Source organism: Paralichthys olivaceus, chromosome 22 (genome assembly GCF_024713975.1).
Source record: "Paralichthys olivaceus isolate ysfri-2021 chromosome 22, ASM2471397v2, whole genome shotgun sequence".
Classification (NCBI taxonomy): Eukaryota; Metazoa; Chordata; class Actinopteri; order Pleuronectiformes; family Paralichthyidae; genus Paralichthys; species Paralichthys olivaceus.
In genome coordinates, this window is record NC_091114.1 from 14,151,246 (window position 1) to 14,172,820 (window position 21,575).

Sequence of the window (21,575 nt, forward strand, 5' to 3'; positions counted from 1 at the left end):
GTCTCAATTCAGGGGCCACATCCTGCGGTGGACCCAGTCTATGCAGCTGACATTGAGTAAACCATGACGGCCGAACCGAAATGAGACCAACTGGTCTTCTTATTTGCATCACCTGCTTGCCCCGCCCTAACAGCTGTCACCTAGCAACAGAGCTAAGGACGAAAAAAATGATCTTGCAGATTTAATCTTTTAAAAAATAAGAAATGTAATTCTTCTGAGGTTTTTCGGCCGTGGATCAGACACAGCTATAGACATTTAAAGATGGGAAACATGACGACTCCTCGGTGAAATCATCTTGATTGCCCCCTGGTGGCTGGCTGCAGTATAGGCATTTTCCTTGTGGACATAACATGACCACAAGGAAAATAAACATTTATCCACTTTGCATTAAATAAAAAACACCTTCAATGTTGTGTCTGACTCATTATTACCTGATCTTCTGCAGGATGATTCCATGTTTTCTGTTTGCGTTGGGAGTTGCTGTCCTGATTCTGGTGTTGTGACTCTCGTCAGGATAATGAGCCTCTTGACCTGATATCTGTTCACTCTAATTGCTAAAATACTGGAATGCATCTAATGTACTTTAAGTTTCCTGGTCAGCATGAAAGTTGGACAAACAATCTTCTCTGTTAATTGGAATTTTATTCATTTTTATTATTATTTTACATGACGTGAGATGATTTAAGACTTTTCTTTTTGTTGTGATTTTAGTATTTTTCAATTAAACAATCATCTGGTGACGACTCTTCCTGTTCAGCTTTAAAGTTTATGATATGCATTTATTTATTTTTTTCAATGCAGACCTATGTGATAATTTACAAGTGTCTTCTTCATGGTTCAGGGGCCTGGATGTTGTGATGGGAGTAGACCAGCGGGAGGCAGCAGCTGCTCACATCAACAAAATCCCAGACTCTTTGCAGAACAACATGAAGAACAATAATGTGTTGCTCAATGATCATCGCATGACACAAATCAAAAAACAACACAGCCGAATATTATATCAATATATCTAGTATCTATATATCAATATTGAATTTTTTTAAAAACAACCTTCACTAATGAGTAAAAATCAAACTATAAACTTATCAGAAATAATAATGTACTATTTGAGATGGGATTCGGTACGGTTAGGTAAAATAAGATAATCCATTATTTGCTGTATTCGGACAGTCACGTTTTTATAAAACATGCAATATAGAACTGCAAGGAAATATAGAAATTTAGATGGAATAGATAAAATATACAACAGAACATAAACAGTGTTATTGAATTGTTGATAACAACTGACATGAATATTTTATCTTGATATGAGCTTTGATCTATTCATCCAGCTCAATTTATTAGAATGTTCTCTAACATTAGCTGCCTGACATCCCGCCTCCATGACTATCACTTTCTGTTCGTTGACACGTCATCCTAGAAGAGAAGTCGCAGCTATTTTAAATGTGACTCATAATGAACCCAACCTCAAGGTAACTGTAGGTCACTCTCAGCCTTGTACAAAAAAAGTTTGTGAAACAAATACAGTTTTAAAAGAATAGAAACATGTGACAGAAATTTAAACATGACCATTACAATAATAAAAACTAGAATTAGTTGTAATCAGAGAATGCAGCACAATAATAGCACATTTTAGGCTTTGATTTTTTTTATACCACTGTGACGGTGCAGAGTCAGTGCAGAGTTTAAGCAACTTCATTAAAACTTGTTATTTAAATATAGTTTTATACTGATATAGATGCTCTTAACAGTAGTACAATCACGTAAATATATATCATTCAACATTCATCTTTCTGTTTTACCCCTGATATGACCACATGTTCTACTGTGTGTTCATTAAAATTGAAGATACTCGATTTAGATTTTGGTGGCCTGTAAAGATCAGGTCTGATCCAGGAGGAACTCTCTGTTTCCTCTTTGTATGTTCTGTGAACCTCCTCCTCCAGAGTAAAAGCACGGACAGAGGGGATTTTTGGCACGCCACTGTTTTTTTAGAGAATAATATGAATCTTCAGTTGATTTGTCAAACACTTCATGTGGTTTGTTTGTGTCACATGAAGTCCAGCGTTCCTTCTCTTTTTACTCTGTGTTTGGTCTCCTCCACCTCCATTTGACTGTTCAGCTGCTAAATGCTAAAATATGTAGTGTATCTTGTGACTAGAATAAAAGGGGATGTCCTGGTTGAACCAGGCTGGTTAAAGTCCACATTGTTCAGTTCCATTATGTTTCCAGAAGCATACAGCAAGGACTAAACCATGTTTGTAGGGCCCACCTCCCCTATGGGGCCGTGGGAAGTCAGTTCCACTTGGCCCCCCCACTGCTACACCTCTGGGGCCAACACCACACTTCTAAAGCCTGCTTCTGCGTCACGTCGACGGCGTCACGTCGTTGAGCATTCGGAGTTCTGCGTCGAGGGAACATGTTGCTCTGCAATTCACCGCCATGCTGCTAGGGGGGTGTGGCTGTGTGTTTGTGTGGTTTTAACTGGGCATTTTAGTGTTTAAAGGCTCAGGTTGACCAAATTAAAAAAAACATTACTTGGTGGTATCAGTAATTACCGCCCTATTATCAGTTTTCCAGCAGAACATGTGAACATTCATGAGTAAAGTGCTCGGACACTTTTCACACCTTTATGTTTTCTGCCTTGACAGCAACATGTTTGTACGACACACATGTTGTGCATTTGTTCCGCAACTTATCATTGATTAAGAAGACAACACCAATAAGTAACATGCCAGAAACTGCCCCACCAGCCAAGAGTCCAACACGTTTATGACCATCCTCCTCTCCTCCACCATTGTCTCCTCCATTCTGGTTTTCATCAGCGGACCTCAGTGGAGCTGAGTGACCTGCAGAGCAGAACCAGATGTCAGTTTTTTTCTTCTTTGATTCACAGACTTTATTTTTGCTTTCCTTATTGAGCATCACTTCTCCTGGAGTCCCTCACTGACTTCCATTATGTTAGCAGAAGCATACAGCAAGGACTAAACCATGTTTGTAGGGCCCACCTCCCCTATGGGGTCGTGGGAAGTCAGTTCCACTTGGCCCCCCACTGCTACACCTCTGGGGCCAACACCACACTTCTAACTGGGCATTTTGGTGTTTCATGGCTCAGGTTGACCAAATTAAAAAAAACATTACTTGGTGGTATCAGTAATTACCGGCCTATTATCAGTTTTCCAGCAGAACATGTGAACATTCATGAGTAAAGTGCTCGGACACTTTTCACACCTTTATGTTTTCTGCCTTGACAGCAACATGTTGGTACGACACACATGTTGTGCATTTGTTCCGCAACTTATCACTGATTAAGAAGACAACACCAATAAGTAACATGCCAGAAACTTTCCCACCACCAAGAGTCCAACACGTTTATTACCATCCTCCTTTCCTCCACCATTGTCTCCTCCATTCTGGTTTTCATCAGCGGACCTCAGTGGAGCTGAGTGACCTGCAGAGCAGAACCAGATGTCAGGAAGGCGAGGACAGAACACTCTCTACCATCCCACCTGAGTTTGGACTCTACCACCTCACCTGAGTCTGTGACAATCAGGCTGACATGGCTGCTGTACTCGGTGGTTATTATTTCATCATTCCCTGTTTTGCTGCTGGTTATTCGACAGTTGTACGTTCCAGCATCACTGACGTTGACATTCTTCACAGTCACAGACACGTCTCCGTCCTTCATCTCTGGATCTTTCAGCTCCACTCGACCGCGAAAAGACGGATGCTGGTAATTTTCGTACAATCGATTGTTTCGGTAGAAGAACACGTAACCATCTGACTCTGACTCAGGTCTGAACCACTCTAATAGTGTGATGGCAGGATGGCTCGGACAGAGATACTTAAGAGTGGCATCATCTCCAGGCTTCACTGTTGTCACCTGCTGACCTACACAAACACACAAAGAACACATAGAAAAAAATTATTGTTCTGAAGTAAACCTCTGTGTGGCAGCAAAGCTTCAGTCTTCAGAACCTAAAGGAAACGCACACAGGAAGTCGTTGGTGTACACAGTGATATGTCATCACACTTCTATACTAAAGAATTCCACAATAAGTCAAACTGAAAGTGTAACTAACAAAGTCTCCTCTGAGAGTTGAGGACTGAATTTTAGGTTCACTTTTTCTTTCACTTTATTTGCTTCTTCTTGGCTCTTTCTTTCGAAACGATCAGATTTCTTACCAGTCATGCTCAGTTTTACAAATGATAACACATTCGCAGTTACGCTGCTTCTAGACCTTCACTGACATTCTGCAGGGGTGACGTATGTGACAACGCAAATGTCCGAGTGGGAGCCTCCAGATACCTGCAGAGTTTCTCCATACGGCCCGAAGGTCCGAATGAGCCGATGGGAGAACAGGGGATGCAGCGTGTAGGGGTCGCTGGGAAAAAGCAGGAAGAAGGTGTTAATTTTGTTGTGGGAATTGCTGCTACAATTGTCAGGGGCCACTGCTGTATGTGTGCAGTTCTTAATACAATATTCATAAAGTATTTCTACAGCATTTCTACCATATCTGTACAGTAATAGTACTGGAATTATTTGTATTGTTCTTTTACCACTCCATGTTAGATCTGCCCCCTCTCTCTTTTCTCTTTGGCCTTTTCCAGTTAAGAATGTTTTTATCCCAGCAGATTTTATTTTATTTTGATATATTACATTTTCTTGTTTTCTTATTGTACCTTTTACTTTGTAAAGCACTTTGGCCAACTAAATTTTTTAAATGTTCTGTATAAATAGAGTTGACATCGACATTTTGTTTTGTAAATTGGAAGCCACTTCCACAGGTGGAACAGAAACTTTTTATTACCATTACTTCATACATGTTTTTAATACCTAACACCAAAGACAATAAAGAGAATCCTATAAAGTAACATTTGAAGTGTGAGAGTGATTTCATCTAAAATGAAACCTCTTGTTTATCCAATAACGGACAGTCACAAACATTTTAAGGCTCATTCATTCTGCATTTCTACGTAGAGAAACAGTTAGTGTATAACACAGTGGGTGTATTTTGTCTACACCACAAACTGTTTGAGCTAAAAAAAAAGTGGTCACGTTGAAGATACACGTGCAAAACTGTGGAGGAGTAGCCTCTGAGGAGAGGGAGGTGCTGGTTTCAAATGTCAACAGCCTCAACCTCTGATCTAATCTTTCACCATAACCCTGTTTTTCTCATGTCCTCATTTCTGCAAACTGATCTGAGTGGAGTTAACCCCTCCCACTGACACTCTGTTTGCAAGTTCAACAGACTCTCTTGTTCTTGCAGTAGAAGCAGCTACGAGTGGGAAAAGTTTACTTTGAAAGTTTTACAGTTACACTTTTATAATATTTGATTTTCAGAGGAGTGAGTGAGAGACACCCATCTTATGTAGACAGAGAGCTGGAGTCCTGCTGTCCTGAAGATCACTGACTCGTAACGTAGAACAAGACGCTTCATTAAACCTCCTAAAGGTCAGAGGTCAAACACGAAACAAATAAAAAGAACTGACCTGCAGCTGCAGAACAACAGAGGAGCAGGAGGGACGACAAATCCACAGGCAACATTTCGGACAGACTGAAAAACAAACTGCTCGGTGTGTGTGCGTGTGTCTCAGATAGGGAGGGAGAGGAGGGTGTGTGTGTGTGTGGGAGAGAGATAAGTACATCTCCCATAATGCTCTCTCTGTTTACACTGCTGGGGCGGGGTTTCCTGCATATGACCAATCACAGACATGGACAGTTTAACTGAAAGCAAAAAAATTATAAGTTACATAATAAAAATACAATCACATGATCCAGACTAAAAGAATAAAAACCAGTTACAGCTGCTAAATGCAGGAAGAACAGCTGGTGAAACCTCTGACTGTGTGAATGTGTAAGTTCCCTGCTGACATTTGGGAATAAAAATATATTGTGGCCCCGATATCTTTACTAACAAGACGTGTGGAACTGAAGCGAAGAAGCCTTTTGATGAGAGATGAAACTTTATCACTTAATCGGATGATGTAGCCTCTTTAATGAGCTTTAGTTAGACACACTCTTATAAACTGACTCTGAGGATTCACTGTGGTGGAAACCTTTGACATCACATAAATATATATGTTAGGTATATGAGGATGTGTGCGGCTCATTTGGAAACAGAAAGGAGATTGAGATGTGTATTTATTTCTGGTGATGATACTGTGAACTATTTTAAATCCTCCCACAATCAAACCATAACAGCAGAATCTGGATTTTCACTTTTCCTGTCACTTTCCTGTCTGTGTGTGTGTTGGTTTAACGTACCTCAAAGCTTATATCTGGCTTACTTAACTGACACCAATGATTTTTTTTTTACACCTCAGAAAACCAAAGCCTGGAGATGGTTCAGCTGCTGTCTGCTCTTCCTCTCATATGTGACAATGGGCCCAACGTGCGAGGTGAAGCTGCTCTGTGAGTCAATATTTAATTAATTCTAATATTTTCAAAGCGGCAGAGGAGGGACAGAGACACAAGGCGTAAGATTTGTTTTATAAAACTTTATTCAATCACAAACTGAAGCTACAGAGAGTTAACGTTTACTGACTGATAGAGACAGAAACTGCTGTTTAAACAATTAATTCATTTAATTTCATCTGATCCGGAGCTTTAACAAAGATCAGGTTTTATTGAACGATGCACGTCAGAAGTTTTTAAAGACATTAACAGTCAACACGCCAGTTTCTGCACGACAGGATGTTTGTTTAAATGCATTGAAGGTTTTTTCTTTTTTTAAAATTCAACTTTTTATTGCCAGCCAGAAATTACACAGGCAACAGACACAATGCTCATTCTTTTTGTTTTTGAACAACCGAAGGAAAAAGGGAAGACAAAGGAATGAGATGAAAGTATAAAAAAAGGGGGGGGGGGGGGGGGGGGGGTAACAAATAAATGAGTACATATATAAATAAAAATAATAAAAATAAGTAAATGAACATTTATCATTTTCAAGTTTTCATCATCAGAAATCTTTCAGAACATTACTGGATGTTTATCACCAGAAGTTAAGAAGGAAATGAGGAACAACACACGTTCATAAAATTCAATGATGCTTCTTTACAACACCAGAAACTGAATAATAAGAATAATAATAATAATTATTATAATTATTAATGTATACATTAATATTTTATTATTTGTTTATATTAATTTGTATATAAAGTTATTATCATGATAATTTTTATCATGATTATAACTATAAAAAATTTTCATGGACACTAAATTCCTCATTTCAGATGCATAATAATCACAGCAGTTCTGTTAATATTATTATAATTGTTATTATATTTCTCCTCAGTGCTGATGTCATCGCTCTGCTGCAGCACGAACCAAGGTCAGTTCATAAAACTGTTTCTACATCGCAGCTTCTGGTGTTGAAATGAAATCATTACTGATGCTAATGATCTTTAAACGAAACATATTCTGATCATGTTCAGGTTGATAATTTGAATTAGTGACTGTACAATATTTTCATGCTGTAATGTTGACTGTCCTCAGACTGTCCATTGCAGCTCCTCTTTCTAACACGTAACAGATGCAAAAAATCTGAATCTCCTGCTACGTTCTAAATATATAAAAGTCAACCAGACCCAATTTTATGAACATCCGCCTGAGTTCATGTCTAAAAACTTTAAAATTAGTGCTTTTAATTGATGCATTAAAACCCCAGAAGTCTGTGTTGCTGCACAACATGTGACACAGGAAAGTCGATCCAGGAAGTTACAGGTCTGAGTTTAACGGTTTTTCACCCACAAACTCTGATACAATGATGGTTGTTCTATAAAAACAGACATGTTGCACCAGTGATTGGGTTTGAAATGATTATATCTTCCTTGCAGCTGTAATGACGGTGAGTCCCGGCAGCTCTCAGTTCTTCAGAGGGACGTCCGTCTCTTTCAGCTGCAAGGACGACCACAGCTCAGCTGGATGGACGCTGAGGAGAAACACGAGCAAGGACACCAGGGCCGAGTGTAACGACTGGGGGCGACAAGCTGATTCTTCCTGTGTTATCGACGCTGTCGTCTCACGGGACAGTGGAGTTTACTGGTGTGAGTCCAGAGAGGGAGGAGCCAGTAATAACGTCAACGTCACTGTGACTGGTAAGAGGAGACTGTGGACTTCATTTATTCTGCCTTTATGTACAAAAGATATTTTCAGAGAACAACAAATGGTGGAGGAGGTTGTGATAATGTTGCTCAGGTGAAATAATGTCATATAGATGCCAGGAGTTTCTTACTGAATCGTTAAATCTCTCCTCAAAAGGTTCCGCCATTGTTGGAATTTCCTTTGTCCTTTGGTTGTGTTTTTGAAGGAAGCTGATCTATGGGTCTGAAGCCCATCGACCCTGAGGATTCGGAGCTCCGTAAGTTTAGGCTCTCAGAGGAAAACTGAAAGTAGACATTAGGGCATTAGGTCACGGCTCTGACCATCACTCTAAATTTGAGCTGGCACCTTTCTCTCTCTGTTACCAGACAGATGAGGAGGGCCAGTGTAAAGCCAGATGTGTTTTCTTCAGATTCACGAAAACAACTCTCCTATATAAACGAGGAGTTGAAGCTGTTAGGCAGAAGAGATTCACATTGGCCCCGAATCCCTCTCCAGGCAGACTGCAGTGCTTGTATTGATGCTGAACTTTTTGTAATGAACCTTTTATACAATCAAGACGGTGTCATCAGATATTTCTTCATCGTCTTCACATCATCGCTACCCCAATACACAACAGTTGTCTTGCTTTAACTATTCAGGAAGAGAATGTGGGCGTCTGCGTCATCGTTTCTGTTTCTGACCAGACTAAATCACAACCCCGGAATTTTCCCACCAAACTGAGACCAGCAGCGTTTACACGAGTCTCTGATTTAGAGGCTCTAAAACTCCACCAGGTGTAACCATAGCAACAGTGATGAGATTTAAAACTATAATGCAGCGTAGCCTTAGCGTTTGTGAAGTTGTGTGATTGGATGAAACACTGTCATCTATTTCCAGATGGTCTAGTGATCCTGCAGAGTCCTTTCCTCCCCGTGGCGGCAGGAGAGAACATCACTCTGCTCTGTAAAACTAAGACGCCTCCCTGCAACCTCTCGGCTGATTTTTATAAAGATGGCGCTTTTGTCAGGAAGTCGCCCACATGTGAGATGACCATCCACTACGTCTCCAAGTCTGACGAAGGAGCCTACAAGTGTAACATCGGAGACCTGGGAGAGTCTCCACCTGCCTGGATCAGAGTCACAGGTCAGGAGGTCAAGCTCCTTTAGCCAAGTTGATGTCCACGAATCATTTTTCAAATCCTTTCCATTTTGTTTTTCATTTCAGGGACAGCGACCACCACATCTCTTCCATCCCCCTCTGTTACCTTCATTATTGCATCCATCGCTGGTTTGGTATTTCTGGTTGTTCTGGCGCTACTGGTGAGACGATGTGTCCGGAGGCCACCTGAGGGTGAGAACCAGGATTAAAGGTTATATGTATGACACTCTCTGCCACTAGATGTCGCACTAACAGATATTAGTGCAATAGTGATTGTGGAGTGGAGCCCTGGTATCGAGGGATTGGCACTAATCACGATTCAGTGTCAGCTGTCAATCATGACAGCCTGTTTTCATATCATCAAATAACTAATTAAACCCAAACTGATCAGACACATGAACACTTGAACACATCAGTGTGAGAAGAACTAACTAAAATGACAGAAACCATATTTGACATTTATTTAAAATCTACTTTGATTTTTTAGTTTGGTCCATGTCACATATGCTGTGGAGGGGGAGGGGTTAATGACCTATACTGCTGTCAGCCACCAGGGAGCAGGGGCCAGTTTGACACTCTATGTGTCCCTCTATCTTAGGTTTGACATTGAAGATGTATTTGTTACATGACTTTGTTTTTCTTGTGGTCAAAGTGATATGTTCCCCTCTTGTTTCCTGTTTCCTGATAGAAACTCAGTGTTAAGCAACTCTTGTATATTTCGTTCCAGAACGGATGTCTTACTTTCTACTGAGCAAAATTCACTTAATTTCTTAGTTCTGTTTAAGAACAGACATAATGAGTAAAAATGTATTTGCTGTCATTAGAGACAGGAAACAAGTTGAGAGAGGGGGGGAATGACTCGTAGGGATTGGTCCAACCGGCCGAGAGCTGAACCTTGTGTCCATGTGTCACGTCCACCGACTCTTCAGCCATCGGGTCACTCTGAAATCATTGACTACATCTTTACTTTGCAGAGTGTGATCCAGCAGACGACAGTCTTGAACCAGACGGGACATTGGGTACGTCTCATCTTCTTTAACTGTTTTAAGTCATGTGGTCATCACTCGTCCTCTGGTGTCAAGAAACCTCTTAATGCTGACGTGATGTTTTATTTCAGCAGCAGGTCACAGTTTTTATCATTGCCGCTGTTTTGTTTTGCAGAGAGAGAACGAGCTGCAGCGACACGAACGGACGACGTCAGATATGGACAAATAATGATCCGACCATTCAACAGCAGAGGTACAGCTGCTCCTTCCACATCCTGAACAATCTGCACAGGATCCACTGATGCACTGGTTCTAGTTCTAGTTCTGGTTCTGGTTCTGGTCCTGGTCCTGGTCCTTGTGCTGGTCCTGATTCTGGTTCTAGTTTTAGTTCTGGTCGTGGTCCTGGTGTTGGTGCTGGTGCTGGTCCTAAATCTGATTCTAGTTCTTGTTCTAATTCTGGCCGTGGTCCTGTGTTGTTCTGATCCTGAAGCTTGTTCTAGTTCTGGTTCTTGTCCGATCATGCCCTTGGTTCTGGTTCTGGTCTTGGTCCTGGTTCTGGCTCTGGTCCTATATCAGATTCTGGCCCTGTTCCAAGTTCCAGATCTGATCCTAGTTCTGGCCCTGTATCTAGTAATGGTCCTGGTTCAAGTTCTGGTCTTGGTCCATGTTCTGCTTCTGATAGTGGTCCTACTTCATGTCCATGTCTGGATTCTGGTCCTTGTCCTAGATCTGGTCCAGGTTCTGGTACTGGTCTTGACCTAACTAAATAAATGAATAAAACATTTAATGCATGAAAACTAGTATTAAAAATAAATAATTGCACCAAACGATATTTCAGTTATAATTTACTTCTGTATTTTTTTACATTACTCTTTTGATTTTACATTTATCGTTCACTCTGTTTGTGTTCAGAACATCCACCAGAGAAGGAGGTCATCTACTCGTCTCTGAGGTTCGACCAATGACAACCTGCTGCTGCTTCACTGCCGCCATCTTTACTCCATCACAGGAGGCGTGTCCAGAGTCTAGACTTGCTTCAAAACACATTTCTGACGATGGCACCATTTTATTTACTTCTTTTCTTTATTGATAACAAAGGATCAAGACTACACAAACCTTTTTTATTAAAAAAAGAAAAAGATCGCTGCGTGAAAACATCTCATTGGACTGATTAAACAGGAGAATGTAAACACAAACAACCAAACAACATGAGAGAGAACGTTAAGCTTAGAAGTGATGCTCGGTGGTGATGTCAGCGACAACATCGTGCTCCAATCCTTCGTCGTCCTCGCCAGGTGGAGGCTTTGTCAGGGAAACAGGCCGGGCGATTTCTGCAGTGTTAATTCATTTTATTAATGATCAGAAATCACCACGATATCCTTTTCTCAAGTTAAGTATTTTGTGATAAGGATTTGATTAATGTGATTCATTCATTGATTAATTAGTGAGTGCGTTACCTGTGGACCTCTGTCGGCCAACGAACACCAGGAGCAGCGTTGAGACAACGTATGGCAAGATGACCACGATGCGGATGATGACCAACGTGATGAGGGAGTGTTGGATGGATCCATCTGGAAAAAAAGCAGAAATTTAATTGAAAAAAGTCAGAGACTGTGCAGCAGTGATCGTAAAGAGAAGCCGTAGTATCAAGTTATCGTCCATACACAGTCTCGACCAATCAGGAGTCAGTCTCAGCTATCAATCATGACGCCTCAGTCCATTTTCTATCATCAAATAACTAATTAAAACCAAACTGATCAGACACTTGAAGACTTCAGTGTGATAAGAACTACCTAAAATAAATCCTCTGTTAATAGTTTTTTTGAGTTAAGGGTTAATAACAGGATATTGCACCTTGTTAAACCCAATGAGATAAATTGTAATTTGTGAATATGGGCTATATAAACAAAATGTGATTGATTGATCTTTGACAAACATTTATTTAACGTCTATTTAATTTTTAAAAATTTGGTCCATGTCCCATCTGCTAACATGAATGAGGTGGGACCTGCCACTAGGGGGCGAACCACATGTTTCTGACTCAACTCACCTTTGACCCCACCTGTGACAAACAGCTGGGCAGGTGGAGACTCCTTGTCATTGATTTTGCACTTGTAGACTCCTTCATCAGACTTGGAGACGAAGTGTATGGTCATTTGGTGTGTGGGCGTCTTCCTGAGAAAAACGCCATTTTTATAAAAAACAGCTGGATGGTTGTCGGGAGAAGTCGTAATTATACAGAACAGAGTGACGTTCTCTTTCGCCGCCACTGGAAGGGCGGGACTCCGTAGAATCACTGGACCATCTGGAGAACAATAAGATTCTGTTGTTAGATGAAGGTCAAATAAAATGGAAACTCGAGTCCCCTCCTTGTGGTTGTTGCCTCCACCAATCAGTGCAGTTTCAGTCTACATACATGCACTTAAATAAATTTACCCTCAAACACACATTGGGTTAGGATAAGTCGGTCACTTTTTTATTCACATCGGTGAGTGGTCCTGTTGCTGCCATGTCTGTCCAATAAAAATCAGTTGAGCGGTGTGAGTGTTTTGTGGTAATGATATCGTAATAACCACAATAACAAGCGACCGTTTCCTGGTTACTGAGCTTATTTCTTGTGTCGGTCAATCAGAAGCTCTAACAGACAAACAATCAACACAGAAGAACTGATGAACGAATCACGAACAAACATTTTTACATCTGCACAAATTTAATCAAAATATTTGTCAAATCTGACAGTTTTATCATCTTAGTGTGAATCCAACATAAAACTCATAAAAGGTCACGATGTAAGATGTGATTGATCCTCTTACTGTGAACTGTGATGTTGATGGAAATGCTCCGCTGCCGTGCAGGCGACTCACACCAGTAGATGGCGGTGTCCGCCTCCTTGACTGATTTTATGAGGCAGCCAGTGGGCGTGCGATTCCCCCAGTCTTCACAGTTGGACAAGCTCTCGCTTGTGGAAGTGGACCTCTTGATGGTCCATCCATGTGAGTGGCTGTAGTTTGCGCAGTTGAGAGTCAGGTTTTCATACTTCTTCAGCTGTGACCAGTCGGGAGACACTGACAGAGACACTGGCCCCAAATCATCTGACAACAGACAAGACATTCCCTAAGTTTAAGCTTCTTCAGCTGCAGTTCAGCTACCGCCCACTAGTGAAAATGAGGGTACCATCAATTAGATTCACCTTTAATCAGCAGCCAGGCGAGTTGAGACTTTTCCTGGGCACTGACGTTACACTCGTAGGCTCCTTCATCTTGCTTGGAGAAGTTGTGGATGGTCATGTGACCTTTGGGCGTCTCCCTAATTTGGAAGCCATTTTTATTGAAAGTAGCCGGGAGGTTGCTGGGACCAGTCTTTTTTTTACAGAGCAGAGTGATGTTGTCTCCTGCCGCCACAGGGAGGACGGGACTTTGCAGGATCACTGAACCACCTGGAGACAGTCACTGATTGTCTTTATATACTATACTTTATATACTGGTTATACAGTTGTATATACAATTATATATATATATATATATATATAGTTATAGTTATTGATGTATCTCACTGGTGATGGTAATGTTGACAGGGTTGCTGCTGTGTCCCTGTTTTGATTGACACCAGTAAACTCCACTGTCCGACTGTTTCACTGTCTTCATGTAACAGGTGGAGGTCACCTGACTGCCCCAGCTCTCCCCACACTGGGACATCTTTAAACTGTGAAAACATAACAGTACATGTCATTTAGCTTTTGTCCAAAGAGAATATGCTCAACATCTATGAGGGGCCATTCAGGGTGCAGCATCTTGCCCAAGGACACTTCGGCATGCAGAAGGGGAAGACTGGGATCGATCCGCTAACCTTCTGGTTGACGGATCTTCAGACACAGTCGCCCATTAAGACACACATTAAAGTGTCAACCAGTGTGTGTTGTTGTGTGTTGGCTTTAAACTGACCCATCTGTTGTGTATTTCCACACGGTCCAATCATCAGAGTCCACGTGTTGACATTTCAATCTGATGTTCTCGTACTGAAAATACTCACGACTGTCAGAAGTGAGAGACGGCAAGGCTGAGAGGAGAAGAAGAAGAATGTTGTATATTGGGGTAGCGATGACGTGAAGATGATGAAGGAATCTCCGACGACACCGTCTTGATTGTATAAAAGGTTTATTACAAAAAGTTCAGCATCAATACAAGCACTGCAATCTGCCTGGAGAGAGATCCGGGGCCAATGTGAATCTCTTCTGCCTAACAGCTTCAACTCCTCGTTTATATAGGAGAGTTGTTTTCGTGAATCTGAAGAAATCACATCTGGCTTTCCTCCAGCCTGTCAGGTAACAGGAAGGGAAAGACACCAGCTCAAATTTAGGGTGACAGTTAGAGGCGTGATCTAATGCCCTAATGTCTACATTCAGTTTTTCTCAGACAACCTCAACCTCCTCCGATTTTCTCAGGGCCTATGGGCATCAGACCCAGAGATCAACTTCCTTTAAAAAGAACACGATAAATGGCATTTCAGACACTACAAGAAGAAGAAGAAGAGCAAGAATCACGTGAACATGTATAATACTATAATACAATGTTTTTAATATGTATTCTTCAGTCTTTACTGTGTGAACTGTTTTATTGCTGTAATATCTTCAGATTTCAACAAATGAAACTGAATCACCACGGTGACACCAATATTGCTACGAAACAAGAAGCGAGCAGGTGAGTGAGTGACCTGACTTCCTGTCACATACAGACATGAAAGTTTAGATTTTAACATTAAATGTCAACATCCCAACATCACAACACACACACATGCATGCACATACATTACACACATTGCACGCATGCACATACACACACACATGCATGCATACACACACACAGCTTACCTCGATTGTCGGCAGACGTCTGGTTAATAAACGTCACTAAAACAAGAGTTTTAACACACACACATTAATATGTGTTTTTGATCAAATACTTTCACAATTTAAAAACAGTTTTGATTTTCTACTTGAGTTAAATCAAAATAAAGTTAGATTAGATTTTCAACGAAAGTTAAATCAAAATAAAGTTAGATTAGATTTTCTTCCAAGGTTAAATCAAAAATAAATTTTAGTTCCTGTGTGTTTGACACTTTCAGGTATTAATTATCATTTTTAAATGATGTTTTATTGAAGTTTTCTTTACTTACGGAGGAAGAGCAGCGTCGTCTTCATGTTGAATGTTCCTAATGACCAATGAAACAAAAACCTTCCTAACCACAAAGCTGGTGGGAGGGGTAGCCAGAAGAGATGTGTCTTTAGTTTGCAGTGGAAGATGTGTCGACAGTAAAGTTGATAAATGTGTCACAGTTCATTATTTTCTGTTGTTCGCTAACTACCTCTACTTAATGTGAAGCCGTTGGTTAGCTTAGCTTAGCATAAAGACTGGAAACAGTCCCTGACGTTGACTGATAAATATGTTACCAATACAATTGTCTTGACTCACTTTTTATTTTTTTAACAAATACCACATCTATGAGTACATCTACAGATAACATATGTGTTTGCACGCACGAGTGTGTCTACAATCTTCTAACGTATAAGTTGATAAATATCTACACAGCACATTAGTATATGCTGCTATTATATATATGCAAATATATACTGATATTGATTTTTTAGTTTGGTCCATGTCCCATCTGCTATGGAGGGGGAGGGGTTAATGACCTATACTGCTGTCAGCCACCAGGGAGCAGGGGGCCAGTTTGACATTCTATGTGTCCCTCTATCTTAGGTTTGACATTGAGGAGGTTTTTGTTACATGACTTTGTTTTTCTTGTGGTCAAAGTGATATGTTCCCCTCTTGTTTCCTGTTTCCTGATAGAAACTCAGTGTCAAGCAACTCTCGTATATTTCGTTCCAGAACGGATGTCTTACTTTCTTCTGAGCAAAATTCACTTAATTTTTTTGTTCTGTTTAAGAACAGACATAATGAGTAAAAATGTATTTGCTGTCATTAGAGACAGGAAACAAGTTGAGAGAGGGGGGGAATGACTCGTAGGGATTGGTCCAACTGGCCGAGAGCTGAACCTTGTGTCCATGTGTCAAACCACCGACTCTTCAGCCATCGGGTCATCCTGAAATCATTGACTGCATCTTTACTTTGCAGAGTGTGATCCAGCAGACGACAGTCTTGAACCAGACGGGACATTGGGTACGTCTCATCTTCTTTAACTGTTTTAAGTCATGTGGTCATCACTCGTCCTCTGGTGTCAAGAAACCTCTTAATGCTGACGTGATGTTTTATTTCAGCAGCAGGTCACAGTTTTTATCATTGCCGCTGTTTTGTTTTGCAGAGAGAGAACGAGCTGCAGCGACACGAACGGACGACGTCAGATATGGACAAATAATGATCCGACCATTCAACAGCAGAGGTACAGCTGCTCCTTCCACAGCCTGAACAATCTGCACAGGATCCACTGATGCACTGGTTCTAGTTCTGGTTCTGGTTCTGGTCCTGGTCCTGGTCCTTGTGCTGGTCCTTGTGCTGGTCCTGATTCTGGTTCTAGTTTTAGTTCTGGTCTTGGTGCTGGTGCTGGTGCTGGTCCTGAATCTGATTCTAGTTCTTGTTCTAATTCTGGTCTTGGTCCTGGTTCTGGCTCTGTTCCTATATCAGATTCTGGCCCTGTTCCAAGTTCCAGATCTGATCCTAGTTCTGGCCCTGTATCTAGTAATGGTCCTGGTTCAAGTTCTGGTCTTGGTCCATGTTCTGCTTCTGATAGTGGTCCTACTTCATGTCCATGTCTGGATTCTGGTCCTTGTCCTAGATCTGGTCCAGGTTCTGGTACTGGTCTTGACCTAACTAAATAAATGAATAAAACATGTAATGCATGAAAACTAGTATTAAAAATAAATAATTGCACCAAACGATATTTCAGTTATAATTTACTTCTGTATTCTTTTATATTACTCTTTTGATTTTACATTTATCGTTCACTCTGTTTGTGTTCAGAACATCCACCAGAGAAGGAGGTCATCTACTCGTCTCTGAGGTTCGACCAATGACAACCTGCTGCTGCTTCACTGCCGCCATCTTTACTCCATCACAGGAGGCGTGTCCAGAGTCTAGACTTGCTTCAAAACACATTTCTGACGATGGCACCATTTTATTTACTTCTTTTCTTTATTGATAAAAAAGGATCAAGACTACACAAACCTTTTTTATTTAAAAAAAGAAAAAGATCGCTGCGTGAAAACATCTCATTGGACTGATTAAACAGGAGAATGTAAACACAAACAACCAAACAACGTGAGAGAGAACGTTAAGCTTAGAAGTGATGCTCGGTGGTGATGTCAGCGACAACATCGTGCTCCAATCCTTCGTCGTCCTCGCCAGGTGGAGGCTTTGTCAAGGAAACAGGCCGGGCGATTTCTGCAGTGTTAATTCATTTTATTAATGATCAGAAATCACCACGATATCCTTTTCTCAAGTTAAGTATTTTGTGATAAGGATTTGATTAATGTGATTCATTCATTGATTAATTAGTGAGTGCGTTACCTGTGGACCTCTGTCGGCAAACGAACACCAGGAGCAGCGTTGAGACAACGTATGGCAAGATGACCACGATGCGGATGATGACCAACGTGATGAGGGAGTGTTGGATGGATCCATCTGGAAAAAAAGCAGAAATTTAATTGAAAAAAGTCAGAGACTGTGCAGCAGTGATCGTAAGGAGAAGCCGTAGTATCAAGTTATCGTCCATACACAGTCTCGACCAATCAGGAGTCAGTCTCAGCTATCAATCATGACGCCTCAGTCCATTTTCTATCATCAAATAACTAATTAAAACCAAACTGATCAGACACTTGAAGACTTCAGTGTGATAAGAACTACCTAAAATAAATCCTCTGTTAATAGTTTTTTTGAGTTAAGGGTTAATAACAGGATATTGCACCTTGTTAAACCCAATGAGATAAATTGTAATTTGTGAATATGGGCTATATAAACAAAATGTGATTGATTGATCTTTGACAAACATTTATTTAACGTCTATTTAATTTTTAAAAATTTGGTCCATGTCCCATCTGCTAACATGAATGAGGTGGGACCTGCCACTAGGGGGCGAACCACATGTTTCTGACTCAACTCACCTTTGACCCCACCTGTGACAAACAGCTGGGCAGGTGGAGACTCCTTGTCATTGATTTTGCACTTGTAGACTCCTTCATCAGACTTGGAGACGAAGTGTATGGTCATTTGGTGTGTGGGCGTCTTCCTGAGAAAAACGCCATTTTTATAAAAAACAGCTGGATGGTTGTCGGGAGAAGTCGTAATTATACAGAACAGAGTGACGTTCTCTTTCGCCGCCACTGGAAGGGCGGGACTCCGTAGAATCACTGGACCATCTGGAGAACAATAAGATTCTGTTGTTAGATGAAGGTCAAATGAAATGGAAACTCGAGTCCCCTCCTTGTGGTTGTTGCCTCCACCAATCAGTGCAGTTTCAGTCTACATACATGTTTTTTTCAAACTAACGTGAGGTTGTGACCTTTGACCACTGGCATTCTTTGGATATCATGTTCAAGAATGGGACGGACTGTCAACATGAAAACATAACGCCTCCAGGGACAGGGGAATGAAAAGACAAGATAAAAAAAGACTAATTACAAATGTTTCTCTGAAAGAAGATGAAACTTAGAGTTAACTGAAGAATGACTTTATTCTCACTTAGCACTTAAATAAGTTTACCTTCAAACACACGTTGGGTTAGGATAAGTCGTTGTGAATCCAACATAAAACTCATAAAAGGTCACGATGTAAGATGTGATTGATCCTCTTACTGTGAACTGTGATGTTGATGGAAGTGCTCCGCTGCCGTGCAGGCGACTCACACCAGTAGATGGCGGTGTCCGCCTCCTTGACTGTTTTTATGAGGCAGCCAGTGGGTGTGTGATTCCCCCAGTCTTCACAGTTGGACAAGCTCTCGCTTGTGGAAGTGGACCTCTTGATGGTCCATCCATGTGAGTGGCTGTAGTTTGCGCAGTTGAGAGTCAGGTTTTCATACTCCTTCAGCTGTGACCAGTCGGGAGACACTGACAGAGACACTGGCCCCAAATCATCTGACAACAGACAAGACATTCCCTAAGTTTAAGCTTCTTCAGCTGCAGTTCAGCTACCGCCCACTAGTGAAAATGAGGGTACCATCAATTAGATTCACCTTTAATCAGCAGCCAGGCGAGTTGAGACTTTTCCTGGGCACTGACGTTACACTCGTAGGCTCCTTCATCTTGCTTGGAGAAGTTGTGGATGGTCATGTGACCTTTGGGCGTCTCCCTAATTTGGAAGCCATTTTTATTGAAAGTAGCCGGGAGGTTGCTGGGACCAGTCTTTTTTTTACAGAGCAGAGTGATGTTGTCTCCTGCCGCCACAGGGAGGACGGGACTTTGCAGGATCACTGAACCACCTGGAGACAGTCACTGATTGTCTTTATATACTATACTTTATATACTGGTTATACAGTTGTATGTACAATTATATATATATATATATATATATATAGTTATAGTTATTGATGTATCTCACTGGTGATGGTAATGTTGACAGGGTTGCTGCTGTGTCCCTGTTTTGATTGACACCAGTAAACTCCACTGTCCGACTGTTTCACTGTCTTCATGTAACAGGTGGAGGTCACCTGACTGCCCCAGCTCTCCCCACACTGGGACATCTTTAAACTGTGAAAACATAACAGTACATGTCATTTAGCTTTTGTCCAAAGAGAATATGCTCAACATCTATGAGGGGCCATTCAGGGTGCAGCATCTTGCCCAAGGACACTTCGACATGCAGAAGGGGAAGACTGGGATCGATCCGCTAACCTTCTGGTTGACGGATCTTCAGACACAGTCGCCCATGAAGACACACATTAAAGTGTCAACCAGTGTGTGTTGTTGTGTGTTGGCTTTAAACTGACCCATCTGTTGTGTATCTCCACACGGTCCAATCATCAGAGTCCACGTGTTGACATTTCAGTGTGATGTTCTTGTACTCAAAATACTGACTACTGTCAGAAGTGAGAGACGGCAAGGCTGAGAGGAGAAGAAGAAGAATGTTGTATATTGGGGTAGCGATGATGTGAAGATGATGAAGGAATCTCCGACGACACCGTCTTGATTGTATAAAAGGTTTATTACAAAAAGTTCAGCATCAATACAAGCACTGCAGTCTGCCTGGAGAGAGATCCGGGGCCGATGTGAATCTCTTCTGCCTAACAGCTTCAACTCCTCGTTTATATAGGAGAGTTGTTTTTGTGAATCTGAAGAAATCACATCTGGCTTTCCTCCAGCCTGTCAGGTAACAGGAAGGGAAAGACACCAGCTCAAATTTAGGGTGACAGTTAGAGGCGTGATCTAATGCCCTAATGTCTACATTCAGTTTTTCTCAGACAACCTCAACCTCCTCCGATTTTCTCAGGGCCTATGGGCATCAGACCCAGAGATCAACTTCCTTTAAAAAGAACACGATAAATGGCATTTCAGACACCACAAGAAGAAGAAGAAGAAGAGCAAGAATCACGTGAACATGTATAATACTATAATACAATGTTTTTAATATGTATTCTTCAGTCTTTACTGTGTGAACTGTTTTATTGCTGTAATATCTTCAGATCTCAACAAATGAAACTGAATCACCACGGTGACACCAATATTGCTACGAAACAAGAAGCGAGCAGGTGAGTGAGTGACCTGACTTCCTGTCACATACAGACATGAAAGTTTAGATTTTAACATTAAATGTCAACATCCCAACATCACAACACACACACATGCATGCACAGACATTACACACATATACAAGCATGCACATACATTACACACATATACACGCATGCACATACACACACACATGCATGCACATACACACACACACACATGCATACACACACACACACAGCTTACCTCGATCATCGGCAGACGTCTGGTTAATAAACGTCACTAAAACAAGAGTTTGAACACACACACATTAATATGTGTTTTTGATAAAATACTTTCACAATTTAAAAACAGTTTTGATTTTCTACTTGAGTTAAATCAAAATAAAGTTAGATTAGATTTTCTTCCAAGGTTAAATCAAAAATAAATTTTAGTTCCTGTGTGTTTGACACTTTCAGGTATTAATTATCATTTTTAAATGATGTTTTATTGAAGTTTTCTTTACTTACGGAGGAAGAGCAGCGTCGTCTTCATGTTGAATGTTCCTAATGACCAACGAAACAAAAACCTTTCTAACCACAAAGCTGGTGGGAGGGGTAGCCAGAAGAGATGTGTCTTTAGTTTGCAGTGGAAGATGTGTCGACAGTAAAGTTGATAAATGTGTCACAGTTCATTA

General features: G+C 41.1%; 3 protein-coding genes across 6 annotated transcripts; 1 reads left to right on the top strand and 2 right to left on the bottom strand.

Moving 5' to 3' along the window:
• Nucleotides 1–2,616: 2,616 nt before the first annotated feature.
• Nucleotides 2,617–5,682, bottom strand: LOC109641492 (myelin-oligodendrocyte glycoprotein-like). Of its 3 annotated transcripts, none has more exons than XM_069519017.1 (5): nt 5,494–5,682; nt 4,310–4,385; nt 3,535–3,891; nt 3,380–3,451; nt 2,617–2,849 (listed from the first exon to the last, which is right to left on the bottom strand). In XM_069519017.1, exons 1-5 carry the CDS (start codon nt 5,647–5,649, stop codon nt 2,623–2,625), a joined length of 888 nt encoding a protein of 295 aa, XP_069375118.1. In that variant the 5' UTR covers nt 5,650–5,682; the 3' UTR covers nt 2,617–2,622. The 3 variants fall into 3 exon arrangements, with proteins under 3 accessions (XP_069375118.1, XP_069375119.1, XP_069375120.1); XM_069519018.1 differs by having other exon boundaries at nt 3,354–3,451; XM_069519019.1 differs by lacking the exons at nt 3,380–3,451; nt 4,310–4,385 and having other exon boundaries at nt 5,494–5,648.
• An 89-nt stretch (nt 5,683–5,771) lies between these two features.
• LOC109641488 (low affinity immunoglobulin gamma Fc region receptor II-like) lies at nt 5,772–12,591 on the top strand. 2 transcript variants are annotated; one of them, XM_020105965.2, is made up of 9 exons: nt 5,772–5,858; nt 6,328–6,415; nt 7,299–7,334; nt 7,840–8,100; nt 8,984–9,229; nt 9,311–9,436; nt 10,219–10,263; nt 10,406–10,483; nt 11,143–12,169. In XM_020105965.2, the coding sequence occupies exons 2-9, from the start codon at nt 6,385–6,387 to the stop codon at nt 11,193–11,195; spliced, it is 876 nt and encodes a 291-aa protein (XP_019961524.2). In that variant the 5' UTR covers nt 5,772–5,858; nt 6,328–6,384; the 3' UTR covers nt 11,196–12,169. The 2 variants fall into 2 exon arrangements, with proteins under 2 accessions (XP_019961524.2, XP_069375117.1); XM_069519016.1 differs by lacking the exon at nt 5,772–5,858 and having other exon boundaries at nt 6,328–6,402; nt 11,143–12,591.
• On the bottom strand, nt 11,063–21,564 carry LOC109641487 (basement membrane-specific heparan sulfate proteoglycan core protein-like). The gene is made up of 18 exons (XM_020105964.2): nt 21,409–21,564; nt 21,146–21,181; nt 20,161–20,275; nt 19,773–19,921; nt 19,408–19,653; nt 19,031–19,309; nt 18,341–18,595; nt 17,748–17,861; nt 17,554–17,621; nt 15,400–15,553; nt 15,098–15,133; nt 14,172–14,286; nt 13,784–13,932; nt 13,421–13,666; nt 13,044–13,322; nt 12,281–12,535; nt 11,688–11,801; nt 11,063–11,561 (listed from the first exon to the last, which is right to left on the bottom strand). Exons 1-18 carry the CDS (start codon nt 21,431–21,433, stop codon nt 11,458–11,460), a joined length of 2,739 nt encoding a protein of 912 aa, XP_019961523.2. The 5' UTR covers nt 21,434–21,564; the 3' UTR covers nt 11,063–11,457.
• Nucleotides 21,565–21,575: the final 11 nt, after the last annotated feature.